Genomic DNA, 17,355 nt, shown 5'->3' with positions numbered 1-17,355 from the left:
ATAGTTTCCACACATTATACAGATAACTGTCACACCATTGCTCAGCATTAGTTTTCTATATGCTGAAATCTTTCTTGCAAAATATTTCCTTTGTTGACTGCTGTTTTGGAGGAAAATGCCCATCACTCACGTATGAAAGTACATTTTGAAACACAAACAACAGACCATGAAATTTTCCATTGCGTTCTCACTTCCTGAGGAGTTTCTAGCAGAGGAAAAAAGTGTTTCCCGAGGTGCTAGAGTCAGTAATGTCAGAGTACGAAAACAGTGAGAGAGTGTTTCTGTGAGTGCTTCTAGATTAATTTACACATTGCTCTTAATATCCTGCTAAATAAAAAACACCCAACAGAATCCAATCAGTTTAGTGTTCTGTACAAATGAAAGGCAACCAAATACATCACTGTCAGATGATTATTTGTATATGAAATCTCTTACAATATAAAAAATGTTTGCTGTGATTTTTCAAGATGTCTGTACTGAAGTATTTTTCATGCTTATTGGGCAGTGCTATGCTGCAATTTTCCTTGTTGTCACCTCTGTGTCAATATAACATGCCAATATATTTACACCTTTGTTCATTAAGACCCTTGTGATGTAATCATTCCTTGAACCTCTGGTTCTGAAGCTTCTTATAAAAAGGTTCCTCTGCTTCTTCACTTCCCTCCCTTTCTGCTACTTGGGGTTTCCTTCTTAGACTAGCTTCTCTGCTTGAAGGAATGCCAATAGTCTCAGCTATTAAGGGAGTTGGCACGCCTCCAGCAACATTTACAGTTGGACCGCAACGTGGTTCAGAGTCAGGTTCTAGGTCACTAATTGAGGATCCTGGAGACACACCTGCACCTTTTGGTGTCCTGTAGCCACGATAATCCTTACTCATATCATAGGTACCTGTTTCTTGGATCTCACCAGGCTTCTGTGCAGCTTTCCACTCCCATGGACCATTGCCTGACGAGAGATGAACTACTGGGTGGTGAGGTGCGTGGGCATCAATTGTGACAATACTTGAACTATCCCTCTCTGAGGGTGAACGGTATTGTGATGAATCAGAACTACTTGTTGTAGAAGATGAAGAGGTTTCTGAATGTTTAGGTGTGCTAGACACCAATGATGATACCTGCTGTTGTTGTTGTTTTGACATTGCAATCACCTGCATAAGTCTTGGAGCATTTGTAGAAGCTCGAGGTACTCCTCCTTTCTCTGCCATCATCATCCACTTAGCTCTAATAGCAGAACTGCCCTTGGGTGAACCAGTTTGGTTTTCTTCAGGAATGTGAAGAAGTGGTGGAGCTGCTGGCCTCGGTTGGATAAGGACACGTGGCCCTGCAGCTCTAGCCTGCACTGTAGGATAAAGTGATGGTGGTGCTCTGTCAGGATCTGGCTCATCAAGAATAATACCTGAAGTTTCAGATGCTGCCCGCCGATGAGCTTGCGCTAATGCCACTTCCTCTCCAAGTGTAAGGCTACGCCCTTCCAAAGGCTTTGGCTTCCATTCAGCTCCTGGGCCTCTTGGTGGACGTGTACCTTCAGCAGGCACATGTATAGTCATGTGGCGGCGAGCAGTGTCCTCCATAGATGGTGTGCTAACTCGTGGTAGAGTGTTACTAAAAGTTACCATATTTTCTTTTCCCATTGGACTTCTGGGGGCTAGTAAATCAACATCAACACTGGCACGTTTAAGGCTGCCCAGAGAATTTTTCTCACGTTGAACCTTCCGAAGACATAAGAAAAAGGTGTTAATACCTACAAATATTTGTCAAGATTAAAACCTTATTACAGCAGTCAATGTATGTGCAGCTTAATCACATATTTATGGAATATTCACAGATTATGCTATTAATGTCTGTATGACCCCCAACTTTTAGGAGACCGGAGGTCTCCTGACACATGTTCTACACTTTGAGGTTGCCACATACAGCCTCAGAGAAAATTTTGCAGTAGCTGCAGCTTTCTCCATTAAAGTCTATGAGATTAGATGTAGCTAGTGTCATCCACCTCATTTATCAAATATTTATGGCATCCTGTTGATATGACATAAATATCTGTAAAGCAAAAATAAACCCTTTAAATGGGGAATTTGAGCCAAATTTGAAATTAAAGATGAATCTTTCTGTCAATTTGTTGCAAACTATGAACCCCACACTTATTTTTTAGAGCATTAAAATGTGTGAGAACCCCAAGAACTGTGAACTGCGTATCACTAACCTGACGCTGGGTAGCCTGGGTTCTAGGAAGAGGAGTAAGTTCATCAGTGCTTGAAGATTTATTTTGGTGGTACACAGACTCATGTCCTCGATGAGTTAAAGCATGGAGAAGATCCTTACTGGCTTTTGGTGAAGTGTCCTCTGAGGATGCCCGGAAATTACCCACAGCATGATAAGCCTGCAAGATACATTATACCATTTTGCATGTTTGGAGATCAGCAGCACATTTACACAGGAAATTATCATGAAAGAGCTTTCGTAAGACATTTGTTCCTGATAATTGGCCCGATCTTCTGCCCATGTAAAAGGGCCTTAGTATCTACATTATAAGTACATTATATCACTACATTATAAGTAATAAATATTAGTTTTCATGTCCATATTCCTAATTTTTGTAGTTGCTAATGATTAATGTAGCTTAGTTGCATATTGTCTTGACTAAAAAAACAACATGAAAGATCATATAGGTCCTTGAATGCAGTGGATTTACCACAGATATCACCCTTAGGCTACATGCACACGACTGTATGTGTTTTGCGGATCACGTTCCGTATGGCATCCTTTTTTTTGCGGATCCGTTTTTTTGGCGGATCCTTTGTAATAATGCCTATCCTTGTCCGCAAACTAGAAAAAAAATAGGACATGCACTATTTTTTGGGCGGAGCAACGGAACGGACATACTGATGCGGACAGCACACGGAGGTCCGGATGCGTTCAGGGTGCGTTCAGTGAAACTCGCACCATTTTGCAAGCAAGTTCAGTCAGTTTTGTCTGCGATTGCGTTCAGTTGGGCAGTTTTTTCCGCGCGGGTGCAATGCGTTTTGATGCGTTTTTCACGCGCGTGATAAAAAACTGAAGGTTTACAAACAACATCTCTTAGCAACCATCAGTGAAAAACGCATTGTACCCGCACTTGCTTGCGGATACAATGCGTTTTTCACGCAGCCCCATTCACTTCTATGGGGCCAGGGCTGCGTGAAAAACGCAGAATATAGAACATGCTGCGATTTTCACGCAACGCAGAACTGATGCGTGACAAACAACGCCCATGTACACAGACCCATTGAAATGAGAGGGTCAGGATTCAGTGCGGGTGCTATGTGTTCACATCACGCATTGCACCCGCGCGGAAAACTCGCTCATGTGAAAGGGGCCTAACAGAGTGAAAGAATGAAGAGTGATAACTGTGGTAAAACCCAGTGCATTTCTGCAACATAATGATAATGCTTGTTCTTCCCCATGCCAAGGGGTATCCACATACCACCAGCACTTTTGTATGAAGCCCATGTTCATCTTGATAATATTTGCACTGAAACTGCATTTAGGCTAATTTCAGATTAACGTTTCCGTGTGCTCCCACATGTAGCATCAGGGGCGGACACAGACAGCAGAGGACTCCTGTGCAAAGAGTATACCTGCCCCCCCCCCCCCCAAACAACACATACAGATATAAACATATACTTGCAAATAAAAACATCTTGTTATTATGAGTCAATACATTTACAATAGGTATATATATTTTTTTCATACAAGGCCACTCCTCTAAATCTGTTAAATCACAGTAAGGGTAATTTTGGTGGTACACGTTCTATATATATATTTTGCGTCTCAGCCTCAAAAAACGTTAAAAGTGAAAATAATAAAGATTTTATTAGAATCAATAGAAAAAAGGGGGGTATAGAGAATTGATATAAAATCAGGCATACAGGAGATCAGAGATGTGGAGAGGGATTGGTAATTGACCATCCACCACTCTGATCGCCTGAATAATAGCCTGTTGCTTGCTACCACTCAGTATATTGGTGTAGTCTGATATAGGTGTAGTCTATAGCAACCAGGCTGAAATACCGCTACACAAATGGCAGGGACTCACATGTGCAGACCTAGTCCTATGTGTGTCTATCCCTATGCTACTTGTAATGAGCCATAGAGTGGAACGTCTGCAGAGTCTAAACAGCTGATATGGGTCTGAATCACTCCTCTAAATCTGCCCAAAACATAGCAATACACACCCAGTCCTCTTAATGCCCCCACATAGTAATTATTCCCTCTTTGTACCAGCACATAGTAGTAATGCCATCACTGTGCCCCCTTCACAGTAGTTATGCCCAGATATGTGCCCCCTCACAGTAGTTATAACAGATATGTGTCCCCTCACAGTAGTAATGGCCAGATATGTGCCCCCTCACAGTAGTTATGTCCAGATATGTGCCCACTCACAGTAGTTATGCCTAGATATGTGCCCCCTCACAGTAGTTATGGCCAGATATGTGCCCCCTCACAGTAGTTATAACAGATGTGTGTCCCGTCACACTAGTTATGGCCAGATATGTGACCCCTCACAGTAGTTATGCCCATATATGTGTCCCCTCACAGTAGTTATGGCCAGGTATGTGCCCCCTCACAGTAGTTAAAACAGATGTGTGTCCCCTCACACTAGTTATGGCCAGATATGTGCCCCCTCACAGTAGTTATAACATATGTGTGTCCCCCCACACTAGTTATGCCCAGATATGTACCCACTCACAGTAGTTATAACCGATATGTGCCCCCTCACAGTAGTTATGTCCAGATATGTGCCCCCTCACAGTAGTTATGTCTAGATATCTGCCCCCTCACAGTGGTTATGGCCAGATATGTGACCCCTCACAGTAGTTATAACAGATGTGTGTCCCCTCACACTAGGTATGGCCAGATATGTGACCCCTCACAGTAGTTATGTCCAGATATGTGTCCCCTCACAGTAGTTTTGGCCAGATATGTGCCCCTTCACAGTAGTTTTGGCCAGATATGTGCCCCTTCACAGTAGTTAAAACAGATGTGTGTCCCCTCACACTAGGTATGGCCAGATATGTGACCCCTCACAGTAGTTATGTCCAGATATGTGTCCCCTCACAGTAGTTTTGGCCAGATATGTGCCCCTTCACAGTAGTTTTGGCCAGATATGTGCCCCTTCACAGTAGTTATAACAGATGTGTGTCCCCTCACACTAGTTATGCCCAGATATGTACCCACTCACAGTAGTTATGCCCAGCTATGTGCCCACTCACAGTAGTTATGCCCAGCTATGTGCCCGCTCACAGTAGTTATAACAGATGTGTGTCCCCTCACAGTAGTTATGCCCAGATATATGTCCCCCTCACAGTAGTTATGTCCAGATATGTGCCCCCTCACAGTAGTTATGTCCAGATATGTGCCCCCTCACAGTAGTTATGTCCAGATATGTGCAACCTTACATTAGTTATGCCCAGATATGTGCCCCCTCACTGTAGTGATGCCAGATATGTTCCCCCTTCACAGTAGTTATGATCCACAGCAGCAGGGGCATAGCTAAAAGCTCATGGGCCCTGGTGTAAGAGTTCAGCTTTGGCCCCCGTCCCTCAGTGCTTGTTGGCAAGGGGCAGGGGAGCAAATATCCTTCCTGCTGCCTGAGGCAAACATTGAAAGGGCACCCCCTCATGCCAAATTCTTAACCTAACCCCTTCCCTCCAGCCAGAGGTGTAAATTGACCAGTATGCACTTTCTATAATGCCAGTGTCTTATGTGGCACAAGGGTCTTTGGGCCCCCTCAGGCTCCTGGGCCCGGTAGCGACTCCTACCTCTGCACCCCCTATAGCTACGCCCCTGCACAGCAGTAGCACAATGTAGCGTCACACTGCTCTGCTGGTCTGTGTAGGAGGAGGAGCACAGAAGATTCCCAGCCACACCGATTCTCACACAGACCAACAGTGTGTTGTGTGACACTACATCGTGCTGCCGCCGTGGAACCAGTGCCGTATTTAGATTTTATGCTGCTCTAGGCACTTTAGTGCTGGCTTCCTGCCCTCACTGAAGTAAGTATTTTTTAGATAACAGATAGTAAAATCCTCACTAGGCCTTCAGCTATCCCTCATACGCTTGCACAACTAATGGGCTGACGTGTTACACGTGCACTTGGCAGGTGAAGGCATCTGTGTTGGTCCCATGTTCATATGTGCCCGCATTCCTGAGAAAAATGATGTCTTATTGTATGCAAATGGGGGCGTTACCATTACACCTAGAGGCTCTATAACTGCCGTGCCCTCTGCACTTGGCCAGTTGTGATGACATTTTTCCTGCCAGGCACTGTCAACGTAGAAAGGGAGCGGCAGTTGCAGAGAAACCGGAGCCTCTAGGTGTAACAGCAACACCCTCGTTGCTCCTAGAGGCTCATTTGCATATATTAAAACCTAATTTTTCTCAGTAATGTGGGCACATATAAACATGGGAGCAGCACAGATGCCTTCAGCTGCCAAGTGCACCTGCAACAGGTCAGCCAGTGTCATAGGGACAGATCTGCTGACAGATGACCTTTAAAGCGGTTGTCCGGGTTCAGAGCTGAACCCGGACATATCCCCTTCTCCCCCCACTCAGCCTCTCTGAAATGTCATGCTCCGATGCTCTCCCCTGCCCTGCGCAGGGTAAGGGTTGTTTTGCTTACATTTTTATAATGCTAGGAGAAGACTTCTGCCTAGCAGTGTTCCCGGTGATGTCATCGGCACTGATGGGCAGCTTTACGTTCTAGGGCAGCGCTAAATCCCGTCCATCACTGCTAGGAGGAAGCCTCCTATAGTACCCTCTGTGGTAATAAGGCTCCCTACAGTGCCCTCAGTACTAATAAAGGCCCCCCTATAGGGCACCCCTTATAGTCTATATATAATCTACTGTATATGGCACTTCTATAGAGCCATCAGTAGTGGTAATGCCCACCAACACTGCCCACAGTATTTATAATGTTCCCTGCAGTGCCCCTGTAATTACAATACCTCCCGCCGTACCCCCTGGAGTTATATTCTTCTCTGTAGTGCCCCCATAAATTATAATGCCTGTCCTCTCCCTACAGTCTTCTATACAATACAGTCCCATGTAAATAACTTCACTGCTCTCCCTCCAGTCTTTAATACCATGCAGTCCTATGTGAATAACTTCACTGCTATACCCCCAGTCTTTTATACCATGCAGTCCCATGTAAATAACACATCTTCCTTACAGTCTTCTATAACATACAGTCCCATGTAAATAACTTAAATCCCCTCAGTCAGCCCCTCCAACACATAGTCCCATGTAAATAACATCACTCCTTACCCTCCAGTCTTCTATAATATCCACTTCCATGTAAATAACACCAGTCCTCTCCCCCAATCTTCTATATGATACAGTCCCATGTAAATAACCTCTCTTTCTTAAAGTGTTCTATAACATACAGTCCCATGTAAATAGCTTCACTCCTTTACCTTCAGTCTTCTATACCATGTAGTCCCATGTAACACCAGTCTTCTCTCTCCAGTCCAATTTAAATAACATCTCTTCCATATAGTCTTCTATAACATACAGTCCCATGTAAATAACTTCAATCCCCTCCTTCATCCCCTCCAACACATATTCCCATGTAAATATCACTCCTTACCCTCCAGTCCACTATGATATCCAGTCCCATGTAAATTACACCAGTCATCTCCCCAATCTTCTAACATACAGTCCCATGTAACTAACAGTCCTCCCCTCCCTTCAGCCCTTCTAACATACAGTCCCAGTTAAATAACATATTTCCCTCCCACTAAGCAGGGAGGAGGTATAACAGCGGAGAACCACATCTCCCAGCATTTCTCTGGCACTCATATTCATTCCATGGCATCACAGGTCTCCAATGCTGAGCGCTGCCTTTTTCTGCACTGATCACATGATGGTGGCCTCATCACAGGTCCTACCACCACTTCCACTGTTGAAAAGATCACATGACTATGATGTAATCGCAGGTCCTTCAGCTATGGAGTTTAGGCACAATGGGCAGCAGATTCACAGTAAGTCCTAATCAGGGCCCCCACGACCTGCACCCAGGTTACCCTGTTGCCAGAGGAAGGGAGTGAAAAAAATAATAAAATAAATAAATAAATAAAATACACCAAAGGGCCCTATCCCTTGCTGGGCCCTATCCCTTGCTGGGCCCCTGTGCAGCTGAACCAGCTGCACAGGCTGTATGTCCGCATGTTTTCCGCACTGGACACGCTTAAATTAGCCTTAAACTGTCTTTTGCATTGTCTGTGTCATTGTTAAGGAATGCAAATGAGCTCTTAACAAGCTCTGCCTCTAATGCCACCAGATGTAAGACAGCTATGCTATATACAGGGGTGTAGCTAAAGGCTCATGGGCCCTGCTGCAAGAGTTCAGCTTGGGCCCCCCTTCCCTCAGTGCTTTGTGGCCAGGGGCAGGGAGGCACATAGCAAAAATGTAAATGCCCCCCCATGCCAAATTCTTCACCTTTCCACAAGGGTCTTTGGGCCCCCTCAGGCTCCTGGGCCCGGTAGCGACTGCAACCTCTGCACCCCCTATAGCTACGCCCCTGCCTATAAGTCAATGTTTAACCCTTTAAATAGACCATCAGGACAGGGTCGTAGCTATGTGAGGTGCAGAGGTAGCAGTCAGTACCAGGTCCAATAGCCTGAGGGGCCCAAAATCCCTTGTGTCGCATAAGAAGACAACGGTATTATAAAAAATGCATGCTGGTATAGTTACACCTCTGGTGGGAGGGAAGGGGTTAAGTCAAGAATTTGGCATGGTGGGGGAAGATTGCTGTTTTAATTTTTGCCTCAGGCAGCATGAAGGCCATGTGCTTCCCTTCCTCTGGCCACAGAGCACTGAGGGAAGGGGGGCCCAAGCTGAACTCTTGCACCAGGGCCCATGAGCCTTTAGCTATGCCCCTGCCTTGACTACTGGCTCAACTGGGTGGGATGCCGATGTCAGGATTTGAGGGGTACTATCTCATTTTTAAGTCATGACATGGGTATTCTCTACAGTATACCTCTAAGAGCTGGTCAGGACAAGGAGGTGGGGTGGCTTAAACTAACACATGCTCTCTTAGAGGAAGGAAGTTGAGCAGTGTGTAGTTCAGAGTTCATCAGTTGCAGAGCAATGTGGTCTGTATGCAGGAAACAGCACCAAAGCTGCTGCTGGACTAATTAAAACCTTTCCCGGGTAGATGATAGTGTTGATACTGATAGTGCGGAATATCAGGAAAAAAATAAAGGAAATGGACCATTCACTGCTTTTTGGTCACTTTTCCTCCTAAATTTTTTTTAATAATAAAAGGGATCAAAAAGTTGCAAACTGTTATAAAAAAATATAGATCGCCCTACAAAAGAAGAGCCTTTACACAACTCTGTAGATGTAGATATAAAAATGTTTGGCCTAGTTGACACTTCAGTTATTTGGTCAGAGATTTCCATCAGTTATTGTGAGCCAAAATCAAGAGTAAGGCCCCCTGCACACGAACGCATGCTTCCTGTTGCCGTATTGCGGACTGCATTTGCGGATCCGCAATACACGGGTGCCGTTCCGTGGGCATTCTGCATCACGGATGCGGACCCATTCACTTGAATGGGTCCGCAAATCCGGAGATGTGGAATGGTACGGAACGGAAGCACTGAACGGAACCTTACGGAAGCACTACGGAGTGAATGGGTTAGCGATCTGCTGTGGCTGTCCCACGGACTGTGTTCGTGCATTGCGGCCCGCATTTTGCGGGCCGCAGCACGACCACGGGGCACTCACGTTCGTGTGCAGGGGGCCTAAAGCTTATATGAGAAGGTATAGCAGAACGATTTGCACCTGTTCTGATTTTTTTTACCCAAAACTGGTTTTGCCTCACAATAACTGTTGGAAATAACTGAAGTTTTAACTCAGCCTTAGGGTCCATTCACACGTCCGTTTTTTCTTTCCTGATCTGTTCCGTTTTTTCAGGAACAGATCAGGACCAGATCTGGACCCATTCATTTTCAATGGGTCCTGGAAAAAATCGGACAGCACAATGTGTGCTGTCCGTTTCCGTTGTTCCGTTCCGCATGTCCGTTTAAATATAAAACATGTCCTATTCTTGTCCTGAAAAATCGGATCCTGGTACAATACAAAGTCAATGGATCCGCAAAAAACGGATGACATTCGGATGTCATTCCGTATGTCATCCGTTTTTTGCGGATTCCGTTCCTGGAAACACATAACAATTTTTTTTTTATTTTTTTTTTATTATTTTTTTTCAATTTTTTTTTCAAAGAAATCCAAACAACTTTATTTGATTATTGAAATGTATACATGCTCCCGTTTTTTACGGATCCGCAAAAAACGGATGACATACGGAAACATTTTCAGGAACAACGGATCCGCAAAAAACGGACCGTTTTTCAGGATGAAAAAAAACAGGACGTGTGAATGGACCCTTAGGCCTCTTTCACACTACAGTTTTTTGCATTCCGTATACGGTCCGTTTTTTGCGTTCCGTATACGGTCCGTATACGGAACCATTCATTTCAATGGTTCCGCAAAAAAACGGAATGTGTTCCGTATGCATTCCGTTTCCGTATTTCCGTTTTTCCGTTCCGTTGAAAAGATAGAACATGTCCTATATTTGGCCGCAAATCACAGTCCGTGGCTCCATTCAAGTCAATGGGTCCGCAAAAAAAACGGAACACATACGGAAATGCATCCATATGTCTTCCGTTTCCGTTCCGTTTTTTGCGGAACCATCTATTGAAAATGTTATGCCCAGCCCAATTTTTTATATGAAATTACTGTATACTGTATTTGCCATACGGAAAAACGGAACGGAACAACGGAACGGAAACGGAACCACAACGGAAGCAAAAAACGGAACAACGGATCCGTGAAAAACGGAACGCAAAACACTGAATTCAACATACTGTAGTGTGAAAGAGGCCTTAGGGTCCATTCACACGTCCGTTGTTTCTTTCCTGATCTGTTCCGTTTTTTGCTGAACAGATCTGGACCAGATCTGGACCCATTCATTTTCAATGGGTCCTGAAAAAAAATCTGACATTGAGCTGTCTGTTTTTTTTCAGGACCCATTGAAAACGAATGGGTCCAGATCTGTTCAGCAAAAAATGGAACAGATCAGGAAACAAACAACGGACGTGTGAATGGACCCTTATGGGGGTCAGAATATGGCGATGCAAAAAAAACATTTTTTGTTTCAAAGTTTTTATTTTTTATAGTATTAAAACAAGAAAAATGATAAAAGTGTGGTATCGCTGTAATCATACTGACCTGGAGAACAGTAATGACCAGTTTGCAGTGTTCGCCGACGAACACATGGGATCTGCCATCTTTATTCCCAAGCCCGGCGATGCAGAGGCAAGTCCTTACCTGTGCCTGCGCCACGAGACGCTCGAAAACACATGCGGTCACCGGGAGCAGGCAGTTCCGAGAACAGCCCGATGAAGGCAGATCGCATGTGTTCGTCGGTGAATACTGCAAACTGGCCATCACTGCTGGAGAATCAAGTTAATAGGTCAGTTTTACCACATATGGAACGCTGTAAATATGAAACCTATATAACTAAAACTGCAGGCTATCAGGCTCTTTGTTTCATATTGAATCAGAATGAGAACTGCTCTGATCGCTGGAGCTGTAACCCTTATCTATAGTGTCCTAACTAAACGAGTGTTTATGAGCTGTCAGGAGTTCAGAGATAAGGGCTATAGATCCAGCCATCAGAGCAGTTCTATGACAGGTTCAGTGTGAAGCAGAGAGTCTGATAGCCTGCAGATGCGCTGACACTAAAAGCTGTAGAAGAAAGAAACTGCAGAAAATATTTAATAAACTATTGAAAAAAATTATTTTTAGCCCCAACTGAATAGAATGAAAAAATAAAAAACTGCTCTCAAAAATGTCCATAGCCTTAAACTCTGCTTGGGGTGTTTCATTCCACCATCCACCACCTTTCTGGTATACTCTATTAGCATCAGGGGTTACACCACGCCATAATACCACCACCCAGCCCAGGGAGAAGTACAGTGTGCAGAGCCTGTGTAAGAGGAGTTTACATCCAGTCACCAAAAGGGGTGTCTACCGTGACAGCTTTGCCCCAACACATCCTTTCTCCAGGTTCCGCTTACCACTCGTGTTTTAAAAACATGTTTTGTACTGTTATTTGCTGCAGATTTGCAGTGTGGAATCCACAGCGCAAATCTGCAACATTTGAACTCACCCCAGGAAGGAAATTAAGAGTGTCGTCAGTAAATGACTTCTGTTGAGAAGAATAAAGCTAAATAATAATAAAAATAATCATAATAAAAACAAAATATGAAAAATCTACCCAAGAGAATCTCATTCAATGAGATTATTTTTATGATGAACATACTACACATTTTTGTGTTTGTTATTTTTAAATAAAAATTGTGAATTGTGGTTTGCAGTTCACTTTGCAGCTTTCCCGTGGGACAGGGTCAACAGAGTAACTCATTATTATTGGCGGGTTGGGAAATTAATAACAAGTGACAGGTCTATTGTTTGCTAGATAAGGCAGTATAGCAACACTATACAGTTAATGTTCTGTATGCATTCTCTGGCCTCTTGGGGAGGAAGTTTCACTCCATCTTCCATTTCTTCCTGAAGAATGTCACATCATATGAACATTTCCTGTCTATTAAAGGAGTTTTCCCAGAAACAATACTTATCACAGCATTGGGAATATGTGTCTAATTGGTGGTGTCCTACAGCTGGGACACCCACCAATCACAAGAATGGGGATCCCCTGCTCCCCTATTAAATGGGGCAGTTGTTGCTTGTAAGGTCAGGCCCTCCTGCTCTCACACTGGGAGGAGTGCTACCATAGTGAAGAAGTGAGACAGTCATTAATATTGCAAAAAACATTTCATCAACGTTCTATACTATTCAGCCTCTACAACAACAGTCAACACAACAGTCGAACATTTCCCAGTCTGGCTGAGTGGCCACAGATTTTACACATTTTCAAACAGTGGAGTGGTCTATCTACAGTTCTCACCACACTGACACGTAGTCTGGAGTCTAGTTCCAGCCTGCATTTTTTTGTGCTTTTTATAATAAAAAAAGACCTAAAATAGATTCCTAGTTGGTAATAGATGAAGCAATGGCTATATATTGTCCACTAATTCCACCACTACAACTACATGTGCTAGTGACAGTGATCATCCAGGAACATGAAGCATCCCTTTTTTTTTAGGTGTTTGTTATGTCAGGTTTGTTATATTTACCCTGTGCAGGGTATGGTTTCCAGCAGCCGCTGTACAGTATGGAACACGATGGACAAGGCATAAAATGTGTGGTTGTTTAGGGGTAGTAGAAGCGACTGTGACGAGGGGACATCCTCTACGTCTAGAGGAAAGAAGGTTTGTACACAAACATAGAAGAGGATTCTTTACGGTAAGATCAGTGAGACTATGGAACTCTCTGCCTGAGGAGGTGGTGATGGTGAGTACAATAAAGGAATTCAAGAGGGGCCTGGATGTATTTCTGGAGTGTAATAATATTACAGGTTATAGTTATTAGAATTCTGGAGAAGTGTCTTTGATCCAGGGAGACATTTTTCCCCCTAAAATGAAGGAAATTGGCTTTTACCTCACAGGGTTTTTTGCCTTATGCCTCATTCACACTTCAGTGATTTCCATCAGTGATTGTGAGCCAAAACCAGGATTGCAGCCTCCACAGAGATAAGGTAGAAGGCAGGAGTGCACAACCTTTTCAGGTTGGGGGCCACATTGTCAGACTGAAGGAATCCCATGGGCCGAAAATAAAAGTTAAAGGGGTATTACCAGCTGATATACTAGCGCCACAGTGTATAACGCAGGCGCGCCGGACTGCAGACACTGCTGGCAGTTTGTGAGTTAAAATCCCACTGTCTTTCTGCTAAAGCTACATAGCTGGTTGTTGGTGTTCGCTCCCCCCCTCCCTTGGGGGGGCGGGGTAATGGGTGAAGATACCACCCTTAGAGTTAATAAAAAGGAGGGTCATCCCTGTGTCCTGCCTCTTAGTCTCCGGCACCTCTGGAAGGAAGCTTCCTAACAAGGTATGGCCGACGACAGAGCCCTCCTGGCAGCCCTAGCTGCTAGAGTCCAGGAAAACCCAGCTTTCCTAACATCCCTCATTGCTGGCTTGCAGGAGCCCCCTCCTGCTATGCCTGCAGGGGACTCTTTAGTTTCTGGCCGCCCTAAACGGCGTACTAGAGCCCCAGCCAGACTCAGCTCTCCCTCCCTCCCTCCTCCACGTGTGAGAGGTTCAAAGCGGGGGGGGGGGGGGGGGGGGCGCAGCCTCCAGCGTGTGTGCAGGAGTGTTATCAGCTCAGCCTGCAGCACGTTCTGGTCTCCCGCCCCCTGCTTCTTTCATTAACCCCCGAGCTCCCTCTGTCCCCTTGCCTGAGCTAGTGCCTAGTAACACTGCTAGTGTGCCCACATCTGCTGTGATCTCTGCCCCCACTCTGGCACTAAGTGCCCAGGCATCCCAGGTCCCTGCAGCGCAGCATACTGCTGCGCTCACCTGTGTTACTGAGCTGGGTAGCGATGTTTCCAGAGAGCTGGCCGGAGTGCAGTCAGTGCTTCCGGCAGCGTGGTCTGTGGCTCCGCCCCCCTCCAGTCCTCAGCAGTTTCCCGCTCCCTGGCAGGCAAGCTCCTCTCTCCTCAGCTCCCTGCTGCAGACTGTCAGCCCAGGGATTATGGGCAATAGAAATTCCAATGTGTCATCTGCAGATGAGCCCAGGGATGCCCCTCTACCGAGGCACAGGCTCCTGGGAGTGCCAACAGTTGCACTAATGCTCCTGCCAACCCACTCCCCCTACCCCCCAATCCCACTCAGGCCACCCTGCCTGACTTTATTGTAGCCAATCCCACCACTTCCTCATCGCTTATGGCACATTTAGGGCCCCCTACTGGGGTCTCTGCCCCTATTGCGCATATGGGGGAACGCCCCAATTCCAGAAGGTGCTCATCTGATGTATCCGACCGCCGTTATCGGCGCAGGTCGGCAGCTTGTCATCCACGTTGTTCCCGTCATCGTTCACGGTCTGCGCGGCGGTCCCACAGAAGTGCCCGCTCCAGATCGTCTCGTTGGCGGTCACCTTCATCATCGGAGGTCAGCTCCTGCAGCGATATCGCTGGCAGGTCTCATTCACGACGCAGAAGGGGTGCCCATGCATCAGCTGCACGGTCTTCTCGCGGGGCCAGCCGGGCCAGCGCGGTTCAGGATCCGAATCCTCCAATCGCTCCAGTCGAACCTCCAGGTCCTTCTACTACTGGTGAGTTGAATTTTACGGGGGCTTGGGGGGCCTCTTTGGGTCCTCAGTTGGTCCCGGTACTTAAATCTTTATTGTCGCACTTGGACGGGAGTGATGCTGCTGCAGGTAAGCCCCCTCCTGCTGCCCCGCCTAGGGCAGGTGATCATAAAGAATCGCTATTCTGCGGCCTGTCTCCTTTGGGGGCGCACTTGGACATGGACACTATGGAGAAAATTTGGGCTAACCAATACATAGACATCTGGTCATTAGTTACTGTAGACCAGCATACTGTAGATAAAGAGCGTTCCCCCAATTCAGACAGGTTCATCGATCGCCGGCCCAAGGTGGCGCGCACCATGGGTAATTGGCTACAGGCCTTCTCGGTCTTGGGTTATGTCATGGCACAGAAGCACCCGGAGCGCTGCGGTGAATTATTTCTGTATTTGGAATCCGTTTATAGCGCCTATAAGTCCCACGGCGGTTCCGCCTGGTGGCGCTACGACGAGGAGTTCCGTAGGCGATTGGCGCTTCTACCGCATATCGGTTGGGGTGTCAAATCCACAGACCTCTGGTTGCGGCTGATGCTGTCACAAAAATCTGTGCCCTTTCAGTCAGCGGCCCCCGGCCTCACTTCCAGCGGTCAGGGGCCTGTGTCAATCCGCAGGCCAGGATCCTGCTGGATGTATAACGAAGGCCACTGTAGGTTCTTCTCTCTATGTAAATTCAAACATGAGTGTTCCGTCTGCGGGGGATCTCATGCGGCCATTCGATGCCCTAACCAGCAGCCGGCCAGATCCAACGCATCCTCTACCGCAAAAGAGCCCAGTGAGCGTAGCAGAGATGTCCCCGTGGCTAGAGCTGTACCCCAATAAAAGGGCTTCCGCTGAGCTTAGGTTTGGTTTTTCCTTCGGTTTTTCCATCCCTTTTTGGTTATCCTGCCGCCCTAGCTGTGCGGGCAACCTTCCGTGTGCCCCCCGGTATTCAGAGGTTTTGCAGTCTAAAATTCGGAAGGAGGTTGAGTTAAGTAGAATAGTTGGCCCCTTTTTCATCCCTCCTTTTGATAATATCCGGGTTTCACCATTGGGCAGTTTTTAGACATCATTTGTCCTTCCCCAAAGGCGATTCTGTCAATGACGGGATTTCTAAGGAGGACGCTACAGTCTCCTGTGTTTCCTTTGACAGGGCAGTCTCTTTACTGAGAGCGGCAGGCCGGGGTGGTTTATTGGCGAAGTCGGACATTGTGTCACGTACGCTTAACGCTCAAGCTTAAATGGGACTTTCAGGTGGCGCAGTTTTCTGCTTTCTTACAACGGCCATACGTGCTGGCAGCTCCCGGATATTTCCAGCCCGACCTGTCCCTGTTTACTGACTCGGCGGGTTCTGTCGGTTTTGGTGCCATCCTAGGTACGCAGTGGTGCGCATCTCCCTGGCCTCAGGAGTGGCGCACGGCGGGCCTTTGTTCCAATATTACTTTGTTGGAACTTTTTCCCATTATAGTGGCCATCGAATTATGGGGACCTTCGCTACAAAATAGGAGGGTATGTTTTTGCACGGATAACATATCTGTGGTTCATTGCGTTAACCGGTTGTCTTCCTCATCCCCCCCGGTTTGGGCTTTGTTCGGCACCTGGTGTTAAGATGTTTACAGGATAATATTTATTTTCGTGCCTCGTGTTCCAGGTATCATTAACAGCGCTGCTGATGCGCTTTCTCATTTCATTGGCAGGAGTTCCGGACCCTAGTGCCAGCAGCTTCACCGGAGGGCTCCATGTGCCCGGCCCATCTCTGGGACATCCCGCTGAGCGAGTGACTCCTCATCAGAGCCTCAGTGGCTCCTAGGCCCTGGACGGGTTATGGTAAGGCCTGGGCTGGCTGGGTAGCGCTAGCAGGGACCCATCTGGTCCATTCCTCTGTGTCGGATCGTCTGAGCGTAACCATCGACTGTGCGGAAAGAGCTGTGCGGAAAGGCTGTGCGGAAAGGGCATCGGCGCCCGGTTTCATTTCATCTACTGGTCCAACTGCTTCAGGCCTCGCAACAAGCTTGCCCTTCCCCGCAAGAAGTCTTGTTGTTTTGCGCTGCATTTTGCCTTGCGTTTTTCT

The 17,355-nt window shown here is 46.4% G+C and overlaps 1 protein-coding gene across 2 annotated transcripts in view; it reads right to left on the bottom strand.

Moving 5' to 3' along the window:
* Nucleotides 1–470: 470 nt before the first annotated feature.
* Nucleotides 471–17,355, bottom strand: part of PLPPR3 (phospholipid phosphatase related 3) — a 64,352-nt gene continuing 47,467 nt past the window's right edge. For both annotated transcript variants that reach the window (XM_044269571.1, XM_044269578.1), the window contains exons 7-8: nucleotides 2,203–2,379; nucleotides 471–1,708 (exon numbers count right to left, since the gene is read on the bottom strand). In XM_044269571.1, coding sequence (XP_044125506.1) covers nucleotides 599–1,708; nucleotides 2,203–2,379 — 1,287 coding nt within the window. In that variant the 3' untranslated portion in view covers nucleotides 471–598. The remainder of the gene's footprint in view (nucleotides 1,709–2,202; nucleotides 2,380–17,355) is intronic.

The sequence above is a fragment of the Bufo gargarizans genome, chromosome 1, assembly GCF_014858855.1.
Source record: "Bufo gargarizans isolate SCDJY-AF-19 chromosome 1, ASM1485885v1, whole genome shotgun sequence".
Lineage (NCBI taxonomy): Eukaryota > Metazoa > Chordata > Amphibia > Anura > Bufonidae > Bufo > Bufo gargarizans.
Note: the sequence above shows the minus strand (reverse complement) of the source record. Positions and strands in the feature narration are given on the sequence as shown.